At 51.1% G+C, this 22,759-nt stretch overlaps 10 protein-coding genes across 10 annotated transcripts; 5 read left to right on the top strand and 5 right to left on the bottom strand.

The window, feature by feature from the left end:
* Positions 1-505: 505 nt before the first annotated feature.
* Positions 506-1,350, top strand: ALTATR162_LOCUS11076 (uncharacterized protein; the record flags this gene model as incomplete). Its single annotated transcript, XM_043318718.1, has 3 exons — positions 506-630; positions 688-1,065; positions 1,125-1,350. 3 exons carry the CDS (start codon positions 506-508, stop codon positions 1,348-1,350), a joined length of 729 nt encoding a protein of 242 aa, XP_043174653.1.
* A 650-nt stretch (positions 1,351-2,000) lies between these two features.
* ALTATR162_LOCUS11075 (uncharacterized protein) lies at positions 2,001-2,833 on the top strand (the record flags this gene model as incomplete). The annotated part of the gene is made up of 4 exons (XM_043318717.1): positions 2,001-2,030; positions 2,092-2,172; positions 2,224-2,495; positions 2,557-2,833. 4 exons carry the CDS (start codon positions 2,001-2,003, stop codon positions 2,831-2,833), a joined length of 660 nt encoding a protein of 219 aa, XP_043174652.1.
* A 1,075-nt stretch (positions 2,834-3,908) lies between these two features.
* ALTATR162_LOCUS11074 (uncharacterized protein) lies at positions 3,909-4,892 on the bottom strand (the record flags this gene model as incomplete). The annotated part of the gene is made up of 1 exon (XM_043318716.1): positions 3,909-4,892. One exon carries the CDS (start codon positions 4,890-4,892, stop codon positions 3,909-3,911), a length of 984 nt encoding a protein of 327 aa, XP_043174651.1.
* Positions 4,893-5,799: 907 nt separating this feature from the next.
* On the bottom strand, positions 5,800-6,915 carry ALTATR162_LOCUS11073 (uncharacterized protein; the record flags this gene model as incomplete). The annotated part of the gene is made up of 1 exon (XM_043318715.1): positions 5,800-6,915. One exon carries the CDS (start codon positions 6,913-6,915, stop codon positions 5,800-5,802), a length of 1,116 nt encoding a protein of 371 aa, XP_043174650.1.
* Positions 6,916-7,350: 435 nt separating this feature from the next.
* Positions 7,351-7,677, bottom strand: ALTATR162_LOCUS11072 (uncharacterized protein; the record flags this gene model as incomplete). Its single annotated transcript, XM_043318714.1, has 1 exon — positions 7,351-7,677. One exon carries the CDS (start codon positions 7,675-7,677, stop codon positions 7,351-7,353), a length of 327 nt encoding a protein of 108 aa, XP_043174649.1.
* A 429-nt stretch (positions 7,678-8,106) lies between these two features.
* On the bottom strand, positions 8,107-8,397 carry ALTATR162_LOCUS11071 (uncharacterized protein; the record flags this gene model as incomplete). The annotated part of the gene is made up of 2 exons (XM_043318713.1): positions 8,107-8,201; positions 8,265-8,397. 2 exons carry the CDS (start codon positions 8,395-8,397, stop codon positions 8,107-8,109), a joined length of 228 nt encoding a protein of 75 aa, XP_043174648.1.
* A 571-nt stretch (positions 8,398-8,968) lies between these two features.
* ALTATR162_LOCUS11070 (uncharacterized protein) lies at positions 8,969-13,680 on the bottom strand (the record flags this gene model as incomplete). Its single annotated transcript, XM_043318712.1, has 5 exons — positions 8,969-11,890; positions 11,945-12,205; positions 12,255-13,086; positions 13,135-13,488; positions 13,538-13,680. 5 exons carry the CDS (start codon positions 13,678-13,680, stop codon positions 8,969-8,971), a joined length of 4,512 nt encoding a protein of 1,503 aa, XP_043174647.1.
* Positions 13,681-14,426: 746 nt separating this feature from the next.
* On the top strand, positions 14,427-16,146 carry ALTATR162_LOCUS11069 (uncharacterized protein; the record flags this gene model as incomplete). The annotated part of the gene is made up of 3 exons (XM_043318711.1): positions 14,427-14,740; positions 14,790-15,314; positions 15,363-16,146. 3 exons carry the CDS (start codon positions 14,427-14,429, stop codon positions 16,144-16,146), a joined length of 1,623 nt encoding a protein of 540 aa, XP_043174646.1.
* A 374-nt stretch (positions 16,147-16,520) lies between these two features.
* Positions 16,521-17,794, top strand: ALTATR162_LOCUS11068 (uncharacterized protein; the record flags this gene model as incomplete). Its single annotated transcript, XM_043318710.1, has 2 exons — positions 16,521-16,895; positions 16,946-17,794. 2 exons carry the CDS (start codon positions 16,521-16,523, stop codon positions 17,792-17,794), a joined length of 1,224 nt encoding a protein of 407 aa, XP_043174645.1.
* A 1,038-nt stretch (positions 17,795-18,832) lies between these two features.
* On the top strand, positions 18,833-22,726 carry ALTATR162_LOCUS11067 (uncharacterized protein; the record flags this gene model as incomplete). Its single annotated transcript, XM_043318709.1, has 1 exon — positions 18,833-22,726. The coding sequence occupies one exon, from the start codon at positions 18,833-18,835 to the stop codon at positions 22,724-22,726; it is 3,894 nt and encodes a 1,297-aa protein (XP_043174644.1).
* Positions 22,727-22,759: the final 33 nt, after the last annotated feature.

Below are 22,759 nucleotides of genomic sequence, written 5' to 3'. Positions count from 1 at the left end.
GCTAGCTTGATTTGGGCCTGATCGTCGGGTAACTCTAGGTAGACCCTTGACGAACCCACCCCACTATGAAGTGACATTGTTACAAGGTCGCACGCGCATCGGCCTCCCAGCGATTAGAATACACTCGGGACGGAAGGCGTCCTTGGAGGCATACAGAGTATAATTGGTCCAGCAGCAAGCGCCCTGCGTAAAGGCTTGGCATCGCGACCACAGAAAGTTGCAGCGCATCACCACAACATCAACCCATCCGCTTCGAGCTACGATAGCTCCGCCACACTCGCGCTTCCCTACCACCCGGTTGCGCGTGTGTTGTCGCGTTTTCATTTCTTTCATTCTTTTGGATCGTATATTCACTGCTTGTATGAGTCTCTGGCGTTAGGTCTTTAAGAGTAGATCTGGGCAATATTTGGGTGCTGACGAAACATATTGTAGCGGAGCAACAACTCAGCCTCCGCCGCCCGTAATATACAACCGCCTAGACGAGAGACATAGGAGCAGGTCTATCATGGCGGACAACAAGCGCAATAGCGTTGCGGGTAAGGTCGCGACGCCAAACCTCAAAGCCGGCACGAGCTCGGGCAAAGATGTCATTGGCGCAGACTCCGACCTGTACAAGGCTGTTGGATCACGGTACGTTTTGCTCATTCTGGGAAATCCATAATTGCAACAATAGCTAATGCACACTAGCATCAAAGTAACATGTGCCCCTGGCAAGAACGTCCTCGAGGGAACCCTCTTCACGGCCTGCAACCTCACCCATGCCATAGCCATCAACACCGCACCTGCTCCACCGAACCCCTCTGCCTCCATCCTTAGCCAGCCCGGCGATTATCACATCATCCCATTCGCACACATCGAATCTTTCGAGATCATCGGCACAGGAGAGCGGGCAGCTGAGCCTGCAGCGGGTTTCGATGGCGCACTCCCCAGCATCTCTAAGGTAGACCTGGCCGCGCTACAAGCCCGCGAAGACCAGACCATTCGTGAGATGAAGAAGAAGGATATGCAGAAGGGCAAAGGTGTCAGTCCGGAAGCACAGGAGTTGTTCGATGCCATATCGAGAACGTGAGTTACATAGTAGAGCTAGCAGTTATAAATGATCGGAACTGACATGCGCAACACAGTCTACCAACCCGTTGGGTAGACACGCAGATCGTTGTTAGCGACTCTGTTCTTATCCAGTCCCCGTACACGCTCGACAGCATCAAAGCCCCCGCCGACAAGGCCCAGGCCGAGAACCACGTTCGTAAGGTCGTCGAACGCTTCTACCAGCGTAAGAAGGGCGCGTCCTCGGGAGGGGCAGCTCGCGCCCCGGTTGCCGTACCTACCGCCCCTAGAAAGGGAGGTTAGATCCCAATCAGCCCAGGTCTTACGTGAGGGCAACCCGGTATGGACCTTATACGCAAAAGCCTTGTTGCTTATTGGAGGGGTTGATCTTGTTGGTCGTATGTGCGCCCACCCATGAAAGAAGTATGTAATTATGGTAGCACTCTTGCATTCTGCGGGAGTGCTCAGCGGTAGACGTACTATGCAGTACGGCATTCTATACAGAATGCTGAGCAGCGTAACTACATCGTAGGCATATTAGAAACTCATAAAACGTTCAAACACCATGGCTCACATTGTGCCGTGTGACGTAATCTGAGTCAAGCTAAGGAAGTTGCTCTCCATGTGCGCTAGCGTTCTTGTTACAACACCTAAGCTTAGCTCTGGTCACTCCATACACTAACTCCAACGGCTTCGTCTCATCTAGCCTCATAAAATGCATATGTGGCGTCCTCAAGATGAGGCTGTCTGTTCAACGAGGCTTACTCCGCGGGTCACGTTCTGACTTGGAACAGTCCACGAATAGCAGGCTGCAGCTAGATGCCGCTTTCCCAGCCCTGGCAATTGCAGCCTGATGGCAGTTGAGATCGTCTTCCTTAGATCTCATCGACAGATTATGTCGACTATCTCAGTCGCGCTTTAGCGGGCAAGCCGTATCCTCTTCATGTTCGGTCATGGACCCGTTGAGCATTACAACAGCTGTGGTGAGTCTTCACAAGCTCGAGATTCCTGTAGCCAGTAGCACTTCGCTAATCTGGCGCTTAGCTGCGGATCACCACGACCTGTGTCGTAGCTGCCAAGGAGCTCAATGAGATACGCATCGCATGGAAACGCGCACCCCTTACTGTATCTTCGCTCTGTTCGCAGCTCAAACTCACGAGTGCCTCGCTTTCGTAGATCCAGTCGCTACTCTTGAGTGACACAGATATTCTGCTGGCGAAGCCAGCACTAGTCGAAACGTTCGACACGACTTTGACAAGCTGTCTAGTGCTGTCAACATGGCTCGAGAAGTACATGCGCAAGATCACGAAGGGAGTGCTTGCTGATTCTGAACTGAGCTGGAAGGCTAAGTTCAAGACTTTGTGGAATGAGGCTGAAGTCAAAGAGTTGTTGGAACAACTGCACCAACAGCACGGTGCTATCAGCACACTGGTAGGCTTACTACAGATGTGAGTGAAGACTCCATTTTTCACATAATCGACTTGATGAACGAACGACTGATTACCGTAGGGACTCCATAACTGAGATGAAGAATATCCTCCAAGAACACGGCAAGATGCTGCGAAGAATCTCTAGAGATACTCGACACATGCGAGAAGCCCACTCCATTGAGGTAGCCGAATCTATCCTGGGCTCTGAAGACTCCAGTAGTAGTATTCTTAGCAAGCTTCCGATCCGTTCAAACGCTAGTGGCCACTCCTCCGAAAGGCATTTCGAATCTGTCATCCTGAATACCGACGTATACTCAAGGGCCTTTAACGATGCTGTGAAAAAAAAAAAACGCTAGATATCGAATCCGACGACGAAAAGACTGTCACAGATGGTGCCATGACCATGCATAGCGATGATTCAGAAGACACTTTAGACTCGCCAAGTACCAAAGAAGACCCAGTCCTTGCTCCAGAACTTACGACGCCTAGATTCGCTCCTTTGAGTGATTCCGTTAAACATGCATTGAGCAATCTCCGTATCGAAAAAATCGCAGCTGGTAGTTTGGAGAGTTACTTTTCTCAAAGCTCCGACGAGCTGAGTTTCCGGAAACGCGAGTGGATCACGATATTACAAAAATTGGATGAGTGGCAATACTTTGGCTCGTCCCCTACTCTCCAGATAACTGGCACAGTTGATCGTAGAAGAATCGTTATGCAATACCCCTTGAATGTACCTCTACAAATAATGGCTAGCAGGGATGCAGGGAATGACGATCGTCATAAAAAGGCTTTAAAATATTGGAAAGGAGATGCACTTGAGGTCATGGTAAGCGCTAGGAACCTACATATTCTCGATCAGTCTAACAGTAGCAGGTCATGAGACATGCAACATTTTGGCACGCAACTCCAAGCACGTTAGGAAAGTGGGAACTTGGGGGAAAAGTCCCGACCAAGAAATGCATACGAGTTGATGCCTTCGAACTAAATGGTGACAATAGAAAGTATCTAGACGCTATCTTAACATTCTCTTCTTGTTCTGATCTACGTCTTGTGGGGTTGTCACCGACAAAACGGGAACAGCGCATAAGAGAGATCATGGAGAGAGATCATGGAGGAAGATCATCGGAAGGACTTACGTTCCTGGAGCGTTGTAGCAGATTGCAAGACCTTCAAGGAACTGTAGGTATGCGCACGGATACTTAGGGAGGTTAGCAATAACAAGCAGGGGACGACTTAGGTGGCTCATTTTTCACAGGCATTAGGAAAGATCGCAAGACATGCAAGGCGTTGCAGGCGTGTGCACAATTGCACACGAGGACCAGAGATGTCTACATAACAGACTTTGACTGGCATTCAGCTGGTAACAACTACCTGAAGTACACCAGGCTGTCTCCATCCAGCTACAATACACGTTATCTCTACAACTCGAAATCAGCCCTCACTCGCCCCCCATAGCAATGCCGACAATCTCATACGTCCCAGATCAACCCTACTCTGCGGTGTAAGGTACCCCTGCTTCTCAAACCTGGAGTTGTAGTATATCTTGTGGCTCTCCAACATATCAACGAAAGCACCCGCTGCAGGATCATAGCCTGTACCCGCAACCACCAAGTTCTGACACCGAGGACTCATCGCCCAGCCGTAGGGTGGGGTTTCGAATCCCTTGAAGCTAGCTCCAGTGATATAGGTGCTTCGCTGGCGTACGGAGGCGTCCTTGTACTTGAGACCTTGGCCTTTGGCGGTTGAGACGACGATACCAAGCATGCAGTCGTCGAGCTTCTTGACGATGATGAACGGGTAGACTTTGATGCTTACATTGCCGTACTCGGAAGGTATGATCTTGTTGATGGAATTGCCCTGGGACATACGTGGTAGCGGTGTCCAGCCGATGTCGCCAACGCTGATGGTCTTGGGGTTGATGTTGTGAACATTCTTGTACCTGTTCTGTACGATGGGACGGCGAATGGTGGAAGCTAGTTCTTCGAACTGAGTCGGATCGAACGCGGTATCTGTAGTTGAAGTCTTTGCTTTGGTGGAGGGCCGCGATGAACCACTAGTGTTCAATCCCCCAGGACAACTTCTCTTCCTCTTCTCTCCCATCTCCTCCACATTCACGAACCTTTTGTTCCATTCTGCCACATACGCTTCGAAATTCTCAACGTATCTCTTGAGCTTCGCTGAAGTTCCCTCCAGTTCTGCCTCTTTGTCTGATAGCTCATCGGACGTAGCCCCATCCCACTTCATCTTGCTGTACTGTGGGAATAAAGCCCTCATTCGACCTTGTTCGAGCTCGATCGCGAGAGCTTCGTTAAAGATCATGCTCTGAATATGTGCCGCATGCTTAGGTAACACGGCAGGCCATGTCGGTAACATTGCCTTGTAGTCGTGGTGAGTGGTGTCACCGAGGAAGTCCATGTTGACTTGGAGGTGTGGTGTAACCGCGGAGATAGGTGGCAGAAGGTGATATACGAAGCAAAAATGATGATCAGCGACAGTGAAGAGGATGAATTTTCCGTGGTATCTGTCGCGGAGGAATACAAAACAAGTCTGTTCAAAGCCTTCAGATGCGTAAGTTGCAAACGCACCATTGCCTTGGCGATGAACGATGAGCGATGAGAGCCGCACCTTGACCGCCCCAGGCACGCGAAACGCGCTTTATATATGGAGATGAGCTGACTTGAATGATATAGTTGATACCATCCGACATAAGTGCGTAAGTCACGTAAAGTACCTCTTGCGCGCTTGCTCCGGACATATCACGTAGGACCAAACTGAGTGTGACTGCTATATCGAGACTGAAACCTAGACACTATGGACGTGTGCAAGCAGTAGAGGTTTCATGGACCAAAGCGTAATAAAAAAACAATACTAAAAACATTGACGCCGATATGCAGCGTATACTTACATTCGAGAGTCACGACTTGAGTGACAATCTGACATGCTCAACACAGTAGAGGGAGGTCAAATGTTCATTCAGACTCCTTATCAAGCAAAAGATTCCACTTGGATTTTCTCCCGAGTCTGTGTTTGCTCTCACGTCGGCGCCTCCATCTATGCCTGCTTCCACCACTTTCCCAACCGCATCCAAAACGTGCCCATATTTCCCAATCTTACAGCCCCAGAGTTTACGAGGACTGCCGAAAGCCTCATCTGCTGAAGAGGAAGAACGTCGTTCGCCACTAAACTTCCCTTCTTCTCGAACCTCGAGTCGTAGGGTATCATGATTGCATTCAGCATATCGGCGTAAGCACCTGCGGGCGGGTTGTAATAGCTGGAAAGTTCAACCCGAAGCTTTTGTCTAGGATACATACGTTGACCCCAATTAGGCGTTGTGGCAACATTCGACGACAACTGAGCGACGACGGGGACACTGCGGCTGCTGATAGAGGAGTGTTTTAGACTTAGGCCATTTCCATTCGATGTAGAGATGATCAGACCCAGCATAGTCCTCCAGCTTTTCCACGATGATCAATGGATAAGATTTGGCGCAGATGTAGCCGAACTCGGTGTGGAGGTCAGACGAAGATTCGGACAAAGAGGGGCGTAGAATAGGGAACCAGCCGATGTCGCCAATGTCGAACTTTTGTTGCTCAATGCGCTTGACATATACGTATAGCTCCTGGGGAGGGCACAGCGTAATACTCGAAAGTGTTTTGTCCACCTTGATGATAGCAGTCATGCTCCTGGGCACAGTGGCTGCGACATTCGAAGTCGTACCCGTTTGGATATTCTTGGAGGCGGCTATAACGTCGGAGGGTATATCTTTAACCTTTACTTGAGCGGTAGTGATTGGAATGTGTACAGGCATGGGAGTCCATGTACCAATACCGGGGACTACCAAATTACTCTTCGCGGCACGATTCGCTGCAATCGTCGCTTCGTACGCATTATTGAAAAGCTTTTTGCGTGCAGAGGTCTGCTCTCGAAGCTTGTCTTCGTAGTCTTTGATGTTGTTCTTTAGCTTCTGTACCTCGCTATCGCCTTCCGTCGCTTCTACAGATTCGATAGACCCGACACCTCTGCTTTGTTCTTCGAGGTGCTCTTTGTCACGAACCTCACCTTCCATGCGAACGTATTCGGCAGAAAGTTCGAGATACGCGAGTTTGAGGATTCTGTAATCTTCCCAAGCCTTTGCCTCTGCAGAGGCAACTTGTCCTAGATCTGCGATCGAGACTACCAGTACGCGAGGGCCCTCGGATAAAGCTTCTGTGTGTGGCATCTTCGCAATAGTCTCATATTGCGCTTCGAGCGCCTGGAGCGTTTTCTTCCTGTCCCGGACTATCTTCTTCATGGTTGAGATTAGCTCATCCTTGGCCGTGTCACCCAATCGGACAACTCCCTCCTCATAATCTGCAATGGCCGTCATTGCTGTCCTGATTTCAGACCCCAGTTTCCTGATTGTTTCCGTTTGTGAGTTCTTCGCTCCAACGTCTGCCATACTGACTCTGAGTGCCCGACGTATCGGGATAGCTATACCGTTGGAAGCGCTTTCGTATGTTTGATAGGCAGAATGAGTTGCCGAAGTAGTCGAAAAGGAAAGCACGCGACAGGTATCCGATGGGCCTCTGGAAAGAAAAGTCGAATTGGAGCAGTAGAATTGAGAGAAGAGTTCGGAGTCCTGTGTGATGTGGGGTGGATCTACGTGCAAACGACTTCCGCCTCTAAAAGCTGACTTCACCTCCTCGGCGGGCGGCTGCAACTCTACCGCTATTTGACGTGAAAACTGACCATCCACCAAAACCTATTGGGCTTCTACAGCCGCAATCACATTTGATAGGAATAGACTACATTCGCCAGCCTATTCTATCGTCATCATCACTGAACTTGTCTCTCACCCAATTGCTCTCTACTCCGCTATCACACCAACACAACCTTACAAACACCCCTCAATCGCCTTCCTAATCTCCTTCGGCCTCGCCCCCGTAACCCCCTCCATAATATCCCCATCCTTAAAAACACTAAACGTCGGCATAGACCTGACCCCCAACTCCTGCGCAATATCCTCACACTCCTCAACATCATACGTGTAGAACTTTACGTTTGGATACTCAGCCACCATTTTGGCTACTTCGGGCGCGATGACATGGCAGTTTTTGCACCATGTTGCAGTGCCTTCGAGGATTGTGACGCCTTCGTACATGACAGCTTTTAGGTACTCGGCTTTGGAGTGGAGGGTGGGTATTTCAGGAGTGGATGTCATGGTGGCGAGGTGTGTTTGCGGGTCCGGATTCAGGAGATGGCTTGGAATGCTCGTTCTCTTTTGTTGTGGAAGTCCTTTGTTTGATGAAATCAGATGGCTGGGGGTGGAGATGTGTGGGGGAAGGGAGACGCAGGAGTTGATGACGTCATCGCATGGAGCCATGAGAACACCACGGATTCATCGCCGGCGAAAGTGCTCGCACAAGGTCTTTCGGAACCTGCATCTACCCGCGACAAGCTCCATGGCATAATAGACTCCCATCAATATAACCAAGTCTTGTAGGAGCACAGGAACTCTCGATCCATCACTTATTTAATATATCAAGGTCCAGTGAAGCAACAAATCGAAGGATAGACGTTGAAAGACATTATATTCATCTCAGATATGGTATCATAAACTCATTCCTCCTTTGCCAAGGCATTGATGCCCTTACTCGCCCTTGCCCTGCTTTCCGTAAAAAGCATCCTCACCACCGAGGGCCTTGAGCGCCTCAGCAGACTTCTTCTTGGACTCTTCGCTAGTGTCTACCCACCCGTTAGTTTCCCATCTCAATGTACCATACATCTAGATACCCATAAGGAACTTACTGGGGTTGCTCAAATTGGCCTTGTGTCCCGACGCCTTGTTGCTAATGTCCTCGGTGGTGTTGTTGATGTTCTGGTCCGCCTCGCTGAGACCGGGGGCGGTGATGCCCTGATGAGAGACTCCTTGTCCAGACATGTTGATAATGACGTAAAATTTAGTTTGTTTTGGTAAGTGTTTAAGGAGTTGTGATGAAGATGTGTGTGAAGTTGTATGGCGATGTATATGCCTCTCAACACCAGACCAACGCCAGCCTTATATACCAACGCCCTACACCACCCAGCCCAGCGTCCCAGCAACATCCGTATTACGTCTTCAGCCAGCGATGACGCTTGTAGTTGCTTGAGTACCTATGTCATACCTGTCTTGGCACCTACCTACCCACTCCGCCTAATCCCAGGTACAGTCGGGACCAGCATGCGCTAGAGGAGCCGAGATCCGAACCTGTGTGGCATATTGTCTCATTCCCCATCGACGAACCCCATAGTTTCAGAGAGTGCGAAAACCTGTTATCACCAGGTTCGTTGATGTATGCAAACTTTTGATCGGTTATGACCGCATAGGGTGGTGGTTGGTCGGGAGAGACGGCTCGATCGGGCCTTTTTTGATATTGAGGGGTTGGCGAATCACGACGGAGCTGGCGATGGAGATGCCGAACGTCGTGCTCTTCTCTACACTACGTGTACTCTCTAATTCACATCGCAGATGCTTACAACTCATCGTGCTTCTCCTTCTCAGCATCCTTCTCCTTCTTCTCCCTCCGCTGCTCCTCTTCCTGCACATCCACCACCTCCTGTCTACTCTGCTCCCCCTTGACACGTCTCGCCAACGCCGCAATCTCCTCATCATACACGTTCCACTCTGGAACCTGTCTTCTCGCACGATCCAGCTTCGGCTCCTTTGTCTGCGGGTTGTTGCACAGATCGATAGTCTTCGCCTTCGCAAGATCCTCGTCGCTGCACCAGGTCTCACACCACAGCCATTCCTGAGGTAAGCTGTGGATGGGTAGGTTGAACTGCATATTGTTTGGAAGATCCTGATCCAGGTTGGAGAGTGAGTTGGGATCAGCGGAGAGGGAGTGGTATTGCTGACGCAGTCTGTCACCGGCTGCTAGTTGGCGGAAGCGATTGAGATCTACGACGTAAAGCGCAGAGATGTGGTAGGGGCGGCCACGCAAGAAGTTCGCCCAGTAGCCAGTCTTCCAGAAGCGGAAGCCTTCCATTTCCGTTCGCGAGTCGCCCATGGGCGTAAAACCGTATGGTGCACCTTCGAGGTCGTGCTGTACTAATTCGTACATGTCAGTCCTTACGATCTGATCCGCATCGACGAAAATGACCTTCTCAAGATCCAAGGGGAACAAGACATCCAAGAAGAGGATCTTGTAACCCCAGATCTTGCGCTGCTTCTCGGTTTGTCCGCGTAGCCAGTGAGGCCACTTGTAAGTGACCATTTCGTATTCGAATCCGTACTCGGCAGCGATGTGGGGTAAGAACGACTTAAAACTGGGAGACAGGAACTGCTCGATAAACCAAAACTTGACGGTGTGGTTTGTATGCTTCATGACAGAGACCATCATGATATTCAGCATACGCTCGTACAAGTGACCTGAAGCGACGGAGAAGATGTTGATGTCTGCCTGAGTGCCCTTCTTTGTCGCTTTGCCTCCAGAGAACAAATCGGCACCCTTTTGCAAGACCTTTTCGGAGTCAAAGTTGAGTCCCATCTTTCCAAGGAATTTGTTAACCTTCTGCGCGCTCTTGCCGACTAGTTCAGAGGCAAGCGATTCCTCCGGAGCGAGTACATCGGTATCCTCCTGGCCCGGCTTACGGGATAGTCGAGGGAAGATTGTCGCTCCTTGGAAGCTCATAAGGGCGATCTCGGTGGTTTCGTCACCGGGCTGAGGAGCCCAGCTAATTGGACCTGCACTGTCAAGGTTAAAGACTTCCTGGGAGCGACCACTCTTCAGTTTGATATTGTAGAATCCAGGGTTGGCTTTGAATTGGAAGTAGCCAAGGTTGGCCATGATGATGGTATCAGCAAAGTGAGGGTCTCGCTCAGTGGCAAGAACAACCTCAGCACCACGCGGCGGCTGACCCCCGCTTGTGGTGTCGCGGGAGTGGCCCTCGATAAGGATGCTCTCCAATCCGTAAATAGCGTCGACGTTGGTACCGGCGGGGATCGTACTGAGCTTGATGTTGTCGAGATCATGTATAGACTCTTCCGGTGCAACTAGCCAAGAGGGTGGCACGTCCATGCCGAGGTTCAGCAAGGCCTCCTTGGGAATGCCAGTGAAATGGGCTGCCAGACTACCAACGGCTCCATCGGGGGTGAATTGTGGTCGAGCTTCGAGAACGTATCTGTAGAAACGCTTGACGGGAAGTTCTTGGAGCATCTGCTTGGGGTTCAAGAAAAGCTTGAGGTGTACGCCATTCATGTCGCTCAGTGCTTTCAGAATGGGTACCCACTTCTGCGCCAGTTCTGTAGCTGGGTCTATAGAAGCCACGATCTGGAAGACGGCTTTGTCTTGGTCCCCTCTAGTGATAGCCGTGTGCTTAGCAGTCCAGTTGTTGTATGTACTCATCCTCAGAGTCGACGCAGTCTCGAAGATACCTTCTGGGACGTCGGATACGGTGGAGAGCGCAACCAGCGACTGTATCTTGGCGATATCTAGAGGAGATGCAATCTTGTCCATAAGCTGAAGATCGGCAAGCGCTTTGTTTAATGGCTCAACGCGCTTGGTCGTCTCATAAGTCACAAAAGTCTCCATGTCATCCTGGGTAAAGGCATAGTCTTCTGGGATGGGACCGACGTAGCGCCCGTTGACAAGTAAACCGTTCTGCCCTGGCCTCAAACCGAACGCGTCGTAGATTGGCTCAGCAATCTTCCAGAATAGGGTTGAGTTGGCGGGAGTGGGTCCGTAGTTCGCTTCTCGGGTCAGGAGTTCAGACAAGGCTTCGCTTGTAAGCTTGCGACCGGATTTGATGTAGGTTTCCAAAAGATCTTCTGAGGCGTTCGATTGCTCCGCGCCAGCTTTCGGGTTATGTATGAGAACAGCCTCGACGTTGGGGTTGGCCTCGCGGAAATTTGCCACCGCATTGAGCAACGCAAAGCCGGCCTCAGAATCGAAGTCTGCTACGAGGGTGATGTGAATCCAGTCACTCTTGCTAGCCGACTCTGAAGCATGAATGCGTGGCATCTTACTGTACGGTTCGCCATGAACCTCTTCAAACTCTGCCATGTTGATGAGTGTGATGTTCTTCTCATTCTCTGGAATGAGAAGAGGATTGCGCTTAGCAGCAGCCTGGAACAAGAAGTACTGCGGAACCCAACTTTCGTCGTTAAAGACGCCATTGAAGACACCCTTCTGGATTTGACGAAGATCCATGCCGATTCTTTGGCTGAGGGTAGAGAGCCATTCTTCAGTTGCTGGAATGGGAACACCGTTGACAAAGATGGGGGCTTTTGGGCCTTCCGCTGCTAGACGCTTCAGGTACTGTTTGGCGCCTGTAATACGTTGATCTAAAGCCTCAGAATTGAGTACATCATCGAACGCTAGCGCTTCCTTTCCTTCGAGGAGAGTAGTTCTTTTAACTGTTGTGTCAAAGACAGCTTTATCGGGTTTCGCCGCTGACTGTCCTTCATGTCAGCGCAACCTACATGTATACATAGACTGACTGTCACTTACTACTTGTAGGTATTCAATCACAGCAGGTAGTCCGTATGCGTCTTGCAAATAGTAGACTAGCTTAGCCTGCTCTAGAGCCCCCGAAGTGGCGGTTTGAGGAACGATACCCCAGCGTAGGGGAATACCACGCCTGATCAGACTCATGATAGTATCCAGTGTAGTCGAAACATCTTCGACCGAGGTAAAGTCAACGAAGACGATGGCATTGTGAATATCTCTCCGGCAAGATGGAAGCTGTCCAGGATAAGTTCTTTGCAGTAGCTGCAGTCACGGTTAGTCTAACATCAACAGTATTGGTAGTTGTACACACAGCTCTGAGTTCACTCGGCCATCCCTCGTACATGGGATCCTTTTCGATGTCGTTGAGCCATAGGATGACATTGCCTCCTTCAGTAGTGTCTCTGAAGTCGTAACGTTGAGGTTCGTCCTCCGTCTGAGTCTCCGCAATAGAAGCATGCGACAACAGAGATATAACCTCAGAACCGCTTAGACCCTGACTACGTATGCCGTTGATCAACTTTCGCTCGCGTCGCAGATGTGCCAATAGCGAGTACGGATTTACATCGCGAGCTGGGATCTGTACACCGTTGATCCATATGACGTTGTACCCAGTGGGAAGGAGTTGCTCGCGATTATTCAGGTGTTCGTCCACAAACTCATCCGACGCGTTATGGGCTGCGATGATGGAGGAGTACTTTGGGAAGTCCTGCACAAGCTTCATGAGGGTGTCCATGGGTTGTTCACTTTGGGTCACAAAGCTGGCCGCTTTCAGACCTAGATCTGATACCTCATCCTTGGACAACGGCTTAAGGTCCGCCACATCTTCATCATCGCCTAGACCAGTGCCCATCGGCTTCTGAGTAGCGCTCTTCTCTCCCTGCTCGGCCTGTCTGTCGTCGATGACAATATAGTCGGTGCGCTTCAATTGCAACTCGACACCATATCCGTTGACTACCAGTGGCGATGTCGGCGCGTTGGAAGAAGGCTTGTGCCTGACACGGTACGACGTCTTCCCCTCCTTGGCCGTCTTACTAAGTGTCTTGTGCCATTTCTTGAATCGAGGAGCAGTTATATCGGCGTAGAGGATCGCGGGAAGAGCCGAGCTGTTGCCAAGTATTCGGTCGAAGGGTAGTTGGTATGTTCTGTCTAGTACTCAGCGCCTGTGTATTGAGTGAATCCATCATACATACCGTTCGCTCTCGATATCTCCAAAATGTTCCTCCAGATGCACATCACAGTACTGCTTTCCGTGAAACGATGTCCAGATGTCGCATGCTTTCGTCTGTTCGGCTACCAATGATGGCTCCACCGACGTCTTGTAGAATTGGTAATGTGCTTCTATCCGCGGCGCAGCCGACCGGACCGACAGAGCGAATTCGAAAGAAGCGAGAGCTTCAGGCTCGATGATGTGCCCATCGCTACGCAGGAGGTCTACAAAGGCCGTATATAGCTCCTGCTCTGTGTTCTTCTCGTCGAAGTAGCCCTCCGATACGCGGTCGAGGATAGGGTAGTATGCCGTTGCGTTCTCTTCTGCAACTGTCTCTCTACTATGTATTAGCTGTGGTCCCCCGTTTGCAGACACTTGAGGCTTACAATAACTCTACTAGATATGGCGCAGGGTTGAAGGAAGCTCGGAGAGCGACATTGACACTTGGGCTCGCATGTGTGCCAATGTGTCTGAAGGCGCTGAGCACTAAAAGAGCTTTTGCACTCAGTATAGAGGCTGAAGCTCGCATGATGTGAGGTGTGCTCCAAACTCTGGAAAGTTGGTGGTTGCGTGTAACTATAACAGGTGACAATCGCAGTGTTTCGAAAGTTCAACTCCCGATCTCAAGAAGTTGCAACGTGTATCATAACGTCTAGATGGGTTCGGACAGGCTATAAGGCCAGGATATAACCAGCAGTTTGGAGCAGTTCAAGGCATCAAGGAATTACAGGGACAATATAGCGAAAAGTCCAGTGTCAGCACAAAAACAACTGCTTGACTGCTTGGTGCGCTTCAACATGTCCAAATGTCAGGTACCAGATCCCTGCAGCCGTGGTTGGCGGCCAACTCTTATCGATAAGGCGCGGCTTTCTTCATCTCATCCGACGGAAAGCTTCCGTCATTCAGTGAAAATCTAGATGCGACTCCCTAAGTTGTGAAAGAACCGTCAGCAGAAGTTGCATAAGCTACGGACCTATTCATAGCACAGAGATGACCCGACGGCTGCTGATTCGCAGAAGTGGCAGTAAACGACGTTGGACTAATGTACGTCAGGATCAATTAGCGGCTCACGCCCTGTATGTAGGGCGTAACATAAGGACATGGCGCCGTAATCCATGTCCACGAGTACCGTCTTGGGAGTGCATCAGCCTGATCTTGTATAGCGGGGTCTATCCGCTTGAGATGGACTTACTAGTAGGATCTATAGTATAAGTCTCGACAATGCTCTGAACGTCTCTCTCCGAGTGTCTTCTCATCACTACTTCCTTTCCAAACATGTCGCAAACCACAACGTCAATCGAACTTGTGGGCTACCCTGAGACGACGGTTCCTGCCCTCACTGCCAAACCACTGGGCACTGAGAGAAGCAAGGACACACTGTCGATAGCTGAGGATCTGCGACCCATCAATGAGTTTCCTGATACCTTCGCTGCCGAGCAGCGGGATGGTCCAGGGAAAGGGACGACTGCCATCGTCTTGGTGACGGTTGTGTGCGTTACCATGGTCAGCTCCCTGCTGTCTGGCGTCATGACGGTCACTTTGCCTACAGTTGCACGAGAATTGGAGCTGGCACCTAGTGTGCTCTTATGGTACCTACTGATACATGCTATTGAACACATACATGCTGATTCGTCTCAGGCCCATCTCTATCTACGCTTTGACCTGTGGCTGCACGCTTCTCCTTCTCGGATCAGTTGCCGATGTCGTTGGCTCCCGGCCCATGTACCTGACAGGTTGTCTCCTACAGTCAGCCTTTACACTAGCTTGTGGGTTAGCACAAACTGGAACACAGTTGATAGTCTTCCGTGCCTTCGCAGGCGTTGCAATATCCTTCTGCCTCCCCTCAGCCGTCAGTATTATCACCAGTACGTTTCCCGAAGGCAAGAGCAGAAACATTGCATTTGCGTCCATGGGCGGTGGCCAGCCCATTGGCTTTTCATTTGGACTCGTGCTCGGTGGTGTCTTCGCTGACACCATCGGATGGCGGTGGGGGTTCCACATCAGTGCCATTACCAACACCCTCGTCTTTGTCGTTGCCTTGTTTGGCCTGCCAAAAGTCGACAACAAGCAGCCACAAGTCTGGTCCCGCCTGAAGAGCGACATTGACTGGGTCGGCATCCTCTTCGGAAGCGCGTCACTGGCACTTCTCTCATACTGCTTCGCGTAAGTGCTAGCCTCGCATCTCGGACCGCTCAAAACTAACATGTCCAGCCTGATATCGGAAGAGACTGCTAAGATTCGGGAACCTACCACATTTGGCCTACTGATCACAGCGATCGCTCTCGTTCCTGCCTTCATTTTCTGGGTCGGTCGACAGGAGCGACTGGGCCGACCCGCTATCATCCCCAACTCACTCTGGCGTAACCGCAACTTCAGCATCATCTGCATTGGCGTCTTCATCACATGGGGAACTTTCAATGCACTGGAATCATACCACACGCTCTTCTTTCAAAACGTGCAGAAACTCTCTGCGATTCAGACATCGATCCGATTCCTCCCTGGACCCGTATCTGGGGCTCTCGCCAATGTAGTCATGGGCCTGATCGCCCACAGGGTTCGAGCTGACTGGGCGGTAACTGTCGGGGTATTCTGTACCACTCTTGGCGGACTGCTCATGTGCATCATACAGCCGCAGTGGTCTTACTGGAGCTGCGCATTTCTTTCCGTGTTCTTCAATCCCATTGGTGCAGACACGCTATTCACAGTTTCGAATCTCGTCATTACCTCAGTGTTTCCGGCTCGGACGCAGGGACTGGCAGGCGGTGTTTTCAACACGGTGGCGCAGATTGGGAAAAGCGTGGGTCTGGCGACCAGTGCAGTCATTGCCTCTAGTGTTACCGAGCATTCGGTCTACGTCGAGAAAGCAAGCCCTGCAGCGCTGATGGAGGGGTTCCGCGCCGCGTTCTGGTATCTGTTTGCGTTGAGCTGCGCCACGGGACTGTTGTTGGGGTGGGGGCTGAGAGGAATCGGGCGGGTGGGTATGAAGAGGGAGTAGAGAGTGAAAGGCGACGGAGACAGTATTGAGTTAAGCAATGGAAAGTCTAGTTCGTTCCCCTGCCAAGACGTTACGCTGCACGCAACGGTGGTGGGTGCAAGGCTTGGTTCCAGGTTGTGGTCCAGGGCTAGTGAGACAGACATGCAAGGATCTTCGCAAGTGGTTCGCCAGTGACGCGCAACTATACGGGATGCTCCACCGTAAGTCGAGGGAGAGCTGACGACCACAACCCGGGCGCCGCTTGCTTCCCGTGCAATGATCCTCACGCCGGTCTCGAACACCTGTCCACAACCATCAATGCGGTGAAAGCATTGCCCACAATCTCCGCGCCGAAGCTACTAGCCGTCTAGCCGTCTAGCCGTCAAGCCGTCAAGATGCTCAGCGGACCACCGAGGATCATACCACTCGTCTCCATCTTCCTCGCCATCTGCCTCGTCTGGTGGTATCTCCACAACGTCCCAGGCGCTGGCTCGTCGATACCAACATGGACGTCCGGAACATCCGCAAAGGGCGACCGCCCCTCGTTGCGCGGTGACCCACTCGACTTTGGCCTGCCCTTGCGCTTCTCCGATGGCGAGAAGAAGCCGCCGGGCAGCAATTACACTTTCAAGATCGTTGTGCCCAAGACACAGAAGGAGGACATCAGCTGGATGGCTGCTGAGATTCCCGATGCGCCTCTGGTTGTTTACGAAGTGGACAACCCCAATGCTGAGCACAAGATCCCTAAGAACAAAGGCCGCGAGGCCATGGTATGTATCGTCTATCTGTCATAGAGCCATTAAACCAATCGATACACCAGGTCTACCTCTCCTACATCATCGACCACTACGATGACCTCCCCGACACCTCCATCTTCATGCACGCCCACCGCCACGCCTGGCACAACAACATGCTCCTCGGCCTCGACGCCGGGCAGATGATAAAGCGCCTCAACCACGAGCGCGTAGCACGCATGGGCTACATGAACGTGCGCTGCCACCACGACCCCGGCTGCCCCGACTGGATCCACATGGACCGACCCGGCGGCGACTTTGACTTCTTCCGCAAGCCTGAGGAAATCTACTGGCGGCGCAACATCTGGGAGGAGATCCACCCAGGCGCGCCCATCCCGCCCTCCATCTCGGGAATCTGCTGCGCGCAATTCGCCGTGTCACGTCAGCGCATCCGAGAAGTGCCTATTGAGCGCTTCATCCACTACCGCAAGTGGCTCCTCACAACCGGCATGGACGACCAGTTCTCCGGCCGCATCTTCGAGTACATATGGCACTACATCTTCACCGGCCACGAAGTGCATTGCCCAGCCCAAAACACGTGTTATTGCGACGGCTACGGCATTTGTTTCGGCGGCCAGGAAAAATATGCAGAGTACTTCAAGAAGCAGGATGCCCGTAACGACAAGTTCCAGGAACTAGACAAGTTCAACAAGAGGGAGGAAGAGGCTAAGAAGGATGGCAAAGATCCTGCCTTCACCGAAGAAGAGATTGCCCAAATCACTTCGCTTAGGGCCGAGGTCTCGACTCAGGACCGCGAGTTGGATGTGTTGAGGGAGGAGGCGAAGAAGAGGGGTGAGGATCCCAAGGCTAGGAAGGAGGAGACGGAATCTTGGGATTCCAGTCATATCTGGGATTATGCGCCAAAACATGATTAGTGAGGTGGTTCTGATTCGATCGTTCGCTAGGGAAGGGAAATCGTTTGATATCACAGTCGCGTAAAATGCATGTACAGGGCACTAAAGGGCGTTCATGGCAGGCGTTATCGAGTTGTGGCGTATGGACCTGACGAGCTTGCGCCGGGCATGAGTTACCAGCGTTTGATCATGTAATCTACAATGTGTTCAACAGCATGTTCTCCTTTTTCGACAGACCTAAGATGTGTTTTGCTTGTTCTGACAATTGTGACTTATTCTTAATATTCTGGCCGAGAGTAGCAGGTAAAGCCAACTACCTTCCTTGCATTCCTTTTTCCTGTAGCTGTGAATTACACTGTACATGGATCAGGTAAAGGTGAACTTCCCTACCACTTTCCGCGGACTTTGTTGTCTTGGAAATCGACTGCTGTCACCCCCCGTGCGACGCTCACGTGCTGGCGTCACCATTACATGCCGCCTATAGCGTTTCTGCATCTACACCTTTGCCTTTTTCATCGCAAGCAACCATCTTCTGTCTCGGTCAGAAAGTACCGACGCGACAGTTTATCAGATTGGTAATCCTCTAACCTGGTCTCATGTCTCTCCTGCCTCCCCTGCCACTTCGTATGGAGGCGGCTGGAGCTCTTGCCTATGTGAGGTACTGCTGCCTTCCACGTCCAAGTGTCGCTACCACATTCCGAGCTCAAGAATCCCCACTACGTTTCGTGTCCTCTTCCGAGGAGATGTTTGAGTGCTGTCTGAGACAGCAAGTTTGACCTGGTACCGCTGTATCTTTGTTGTCTAAAGTTTGACACGACGTGCCCTAGGTCCTTTGTTGGTTCTGCAGTGTCCCAGTCACTGGAAGAGACGAATTTCACTACTACAAGAATCACCGTCACCTCCGCATTCACTCTCTTTCCAAAGCCATGACTGTTACCTAGCTCTGGCCCCCTAGATAGCTGTTTTGACAATCTCGCCTTTTTGTCGCTTTTGTATTATGCGTCCGGATTGCGACGCACACACCAGAACCTCAAGGACGACCATACCTGCGAGCGCACAATGCCACCTCCACTTGCCAAGGATAATACCATGGTGTTGATGTCAGATTCCACACCACCGGAACAAAGCACACAGAGGGCGAGGCGTAGTAGCGAATCGATCATTAGCCTGTCGGCGATTAGCGATTTTGCACACTCACACATTGCCAACTGGTCTCCACCGGTACCCCTTACGCCTGAATCGGAAGCTCTGCAGAGACTGAAAACAGAATGGAAGCGGCAAGCTGGTGGACAGCCTGTGTCCGATGGGCATAGATCCGAGAAGCAGCTTCTGATCGCGGACTTGCAAAATTTTGAAATCTACCGCGCACCAGAGAGCGAGAAAAGAGCCTATGAAATGACTAGTCTACACTATCTGGAGGTTCCCATCACCAAAAAGCTATGTTTTGACGGCTTCATCTGCTTGGGAGGGACCAGGTACTATGTGCAAGCTGTGCCAATTCAGGATAGCTCTGTTGAGGGCTATGGAGATGAGGAATCCTCTAGGGTTAAAACTTACATACAGTCCACACACGCAAGTAAAGATACCGAGTACGACATCTGGTACAGACTAGAAAAGTCTGCTCCTGGCTATAGAGAGTTTCAGAAATCGTTCCTTTGGGTGGCGCAGCTGGGAAAACATATCATCGACTATATGGAGAGTCAACCTGCGGGCTTTGTCGGACTCAACGACTTCCGCGAGGACTTCCATCATTGGCTTACGCATCGCTTCGCTCATTGTGCAGATTTCAAACAGTGGCATGCTGCTTTTAGACACCGGACTGACTTTCGTGTTGGTGTAAACGCCTATATTGACTACTTCTACAATCAGGCTTTCAACCTACCAAACTCTAAACAGCTGCTCGGCCACCCTCTTTGGGGCGAATGTTTGGCCAAAGGTCTGACGGCTGTTGAAACCCAAGAGCAGGTCGTCGAGCAAACCATCGCTACGCCTGAGGTTTTCAATTGTTTCAAGGATATGTATTTTGGTGGGAAATTGCAGAAGAAACGTCCAATAGACACTGTTCGTATCGAACAGGAGCGTAGGAAACGCATGCTCGGTTTTGCAAAAAGTCCATCGGGGCGGCAAATAATAACGCCACTCTCCAGTGTCTGCCGACCGTACGGCAACTCGCCAGTGAGGGTTGGTGACGTTGTTGCACTGGTTCCGGACGAGATAGACTTAACGGTTTGGCGCAATACAGACTGGGACTGGCTAGCCTACGTTCAGGCTACGGAGCTGTTGAAGAACGGAACCCAGAAACTATTTGTGTTATGGGTATATCGACATCATGAGACGAACATCTTCAAAGCGACGTATCCCTACGATAATGAAGTCTTTCTGTCCGACAACTGCAACTGTACAGAAGGAGAGCTGCTGTCGACTGACATCAAGGGAAGGTATGATGTGGATTGGTCACCGTCTACGATCGATGCGAAGCGATTCTTTATCCGACAGACTTATGTTACCCAAGAGAGCGCATTTGTAAGCGTCCGGTCTTCGCACAAGACATGCACGTGTCTAAAGACGAGGAACTCACCTATAGGCCAATATCGCCGGGGCGATACGGTCTACCTAGCAAAGACTAGGCATCAAGATCACATCTTGGATCCAGTCGTCATTCAACACGTGGACCAAGCCAGCGAAATAATCACAGTGCGAAGACTATTACGATTCGAGCGCGACTGTAAAGAGTTGGCAACAAAGGTTGGGCGTCTCAACCTCGTGGCGAATGAGCTTGTTCTTACCGACGAATACGAGGAGGTGGCCATATCCCGCATTCGGAGGCGCTGCTACATCGAGTTCGTGTCCAAGGCCGATATCCTGAACGGCCGAATACCATTTAAGTACAATCGTGGTGGCGCAGGTGATCTTTGGTTCTTAGCCATGGGGCTAATCGCTAAGGGAGGAGAGCAGAACCTCGTCTTCCTGCGAAGCCTTCCAAACAGTTTCAACGAAGGCCCCGACATGTACTCTCCTCAAAATTTGAGAGGAATGAGCCTATTCAGTGGCGGTGGTTCTCTTGATAGAGGTCTCGAAGAAGGCGGAGCAGTCACTTTCGACTCGGTTGTTGACTTCAGTCAGCATGCGATTCACACGCAGCGAGCAAACTCAAAGAGCCCGGAAACAATGTGTCTGTTCTGTGGATCTGTCGATGATCACTTCTCTGCAGCCCTCAAGGGTGACAAGTCGAAGCTCGTCTCTCGAGTTGGGAGTGTCGACTTCATCGCTGCCGGATCTCCATGTCCAGGGTTCTCAGCTCTCCAGCAGAACTTTCTCAGTGAGAAGTCACTTCGTAACGCCTCGCATATCAGTACATTTTGTTCTTACGTTGATCTGTATCGGCCTTTATACGGTATTCTCGAAAATGTGGTCAACATGGCGTCGACGCGCGTTGGTTACGAAGATCAAAATGTATTGTCGCAGGTGGTTGCTTGTCTAGTCTCAATGGGCTACCAGTGCAACCAGTACATCATGGATGCATGGAGTTACGGTAGCGCGCAACAACGCTCGCGCTTGATCCTCACTATAGCCGCTCCAGGTCTCGAACCGATAGCGCAGCCGTGGCACACCCACGCAAGACCATACGAGGATACTGCTGGGAAGTGCCTTGGTCGCCTACCCAATGGAGAGCGGTTTGGGGAACGGGAGCACTACCCAACGCCCTTTGCGTACATATCAGCAGCGACCGTGGGTGATGGGTTGCCTGATATCGGAACCGGCATAGTCCAGACCTGCATACCTTTCCCGGATCACAGAGTGCCAGGGCTACCTACACGTAAGAAAAGAGCTCTGGTAAAATGTATCCCTCGACTACCGCCAGGTTGTGGATACAAAGAAGCTGATCAACGCGGGCTTGTTCCGAAGCTCTTGAAAGATCCAAGACAAGACATTGGAAAAGCATACCAGAGGATTAAAGCAAACGGTCTGGTGCCTTGCATTACAACGGGTTGCAGTATCCGTGATTCTCGCAACGGCGCTGTATTGCATTGGGACCAACACCGGACTATCAGCGTGTTGGAAGCCCGTCGTACGCAAGGCTACACGGATGAGGAACCCATCATCGGCAACCTCATTGAGCAGTATAAGATTGTCGGCAATGGAGTGGATCGTAAGGTCGCTTTCGCGATGGGTCTAGCTCTACTTCAGGCCGTCCAGAAGATCGAGTTGGGTTTCACGGCAAACGGGACGGTGCAGACCGCTGCTGAGGTAGTCGATTTCATTAGCGATACTACAAGCTACTCTGGGCAACATTACGACTCTAAACCCGAGTTCAAATCTATCTCACGCGAGCTAAGACCTGTGTCAAAAGAACAACCTGCCCAGACCACTAGGCCGGCAGTGATGATACCTAGACGATCGCGGACTGTCAAGAACACCAGGGACAATATAAGCGATTCGGTGACATCCAAGACGTGTGCAAAAGTAGCAGATGGGGCTAAAAATGAGTCTACACAGACTTCTCGGTCTTCACAGTCTCGTGGGTCCGACCAACGGAAACATGGTTTCTTCTCCCGCATTTCACAAACCCTCACAGCTGGCGTCGGCAGGCTTTCATTATCGAACATGGCTTCTTCCAGACCGGCTACCATACCGATGGCTACGAAGCGCAATCGAGACAACGATTTGGATGATATGACTACGAAAAGTGAGAGCGACCTTTCACGAGAGCGACCGAAGAAACAACTGCGCGTCAGCGAGACACCAACGGTAGACAGCATGGCTTCCGACGAGGCGACAAATAATAGAGGGAAGTCAGTGTTCTCACATCGGCATAGTCGAGGAAGTTCAACAAGCTCGTCGACTAAGACTCGTCAGACCCGCCATTCTGGATTGTTGGTGGAATTCGTTCCAAGAAAGTGGAATAAGAGACCAGAGGTAGAGGTGCGTGAGTGTGGTTCGGAGAAGAGTTAGTTTAGGTAGATCAGTCGGTTTGACATGTCTCTG

The sequence above is a fragment of the Alternaria atra genome (genome assembly GCF_907166805.1).
Source record: "Alternaria atra isolate CS162 genome assembly, contig: 35, whole genome shotgun sequence".
In the NCBI taxonomy this organism is placed as follows: Eukaryota; Fungi; Ascomycota; class Dothideomycetes; order Pleosporales; family Pleosporaceae; genus Alternaria; species Alternaria atra.
The sequence above is the reverse complement of the archived record's forward strand: the minus strand, read 5'-3'. Positions and strand labels throughout refer to the sequence as shown.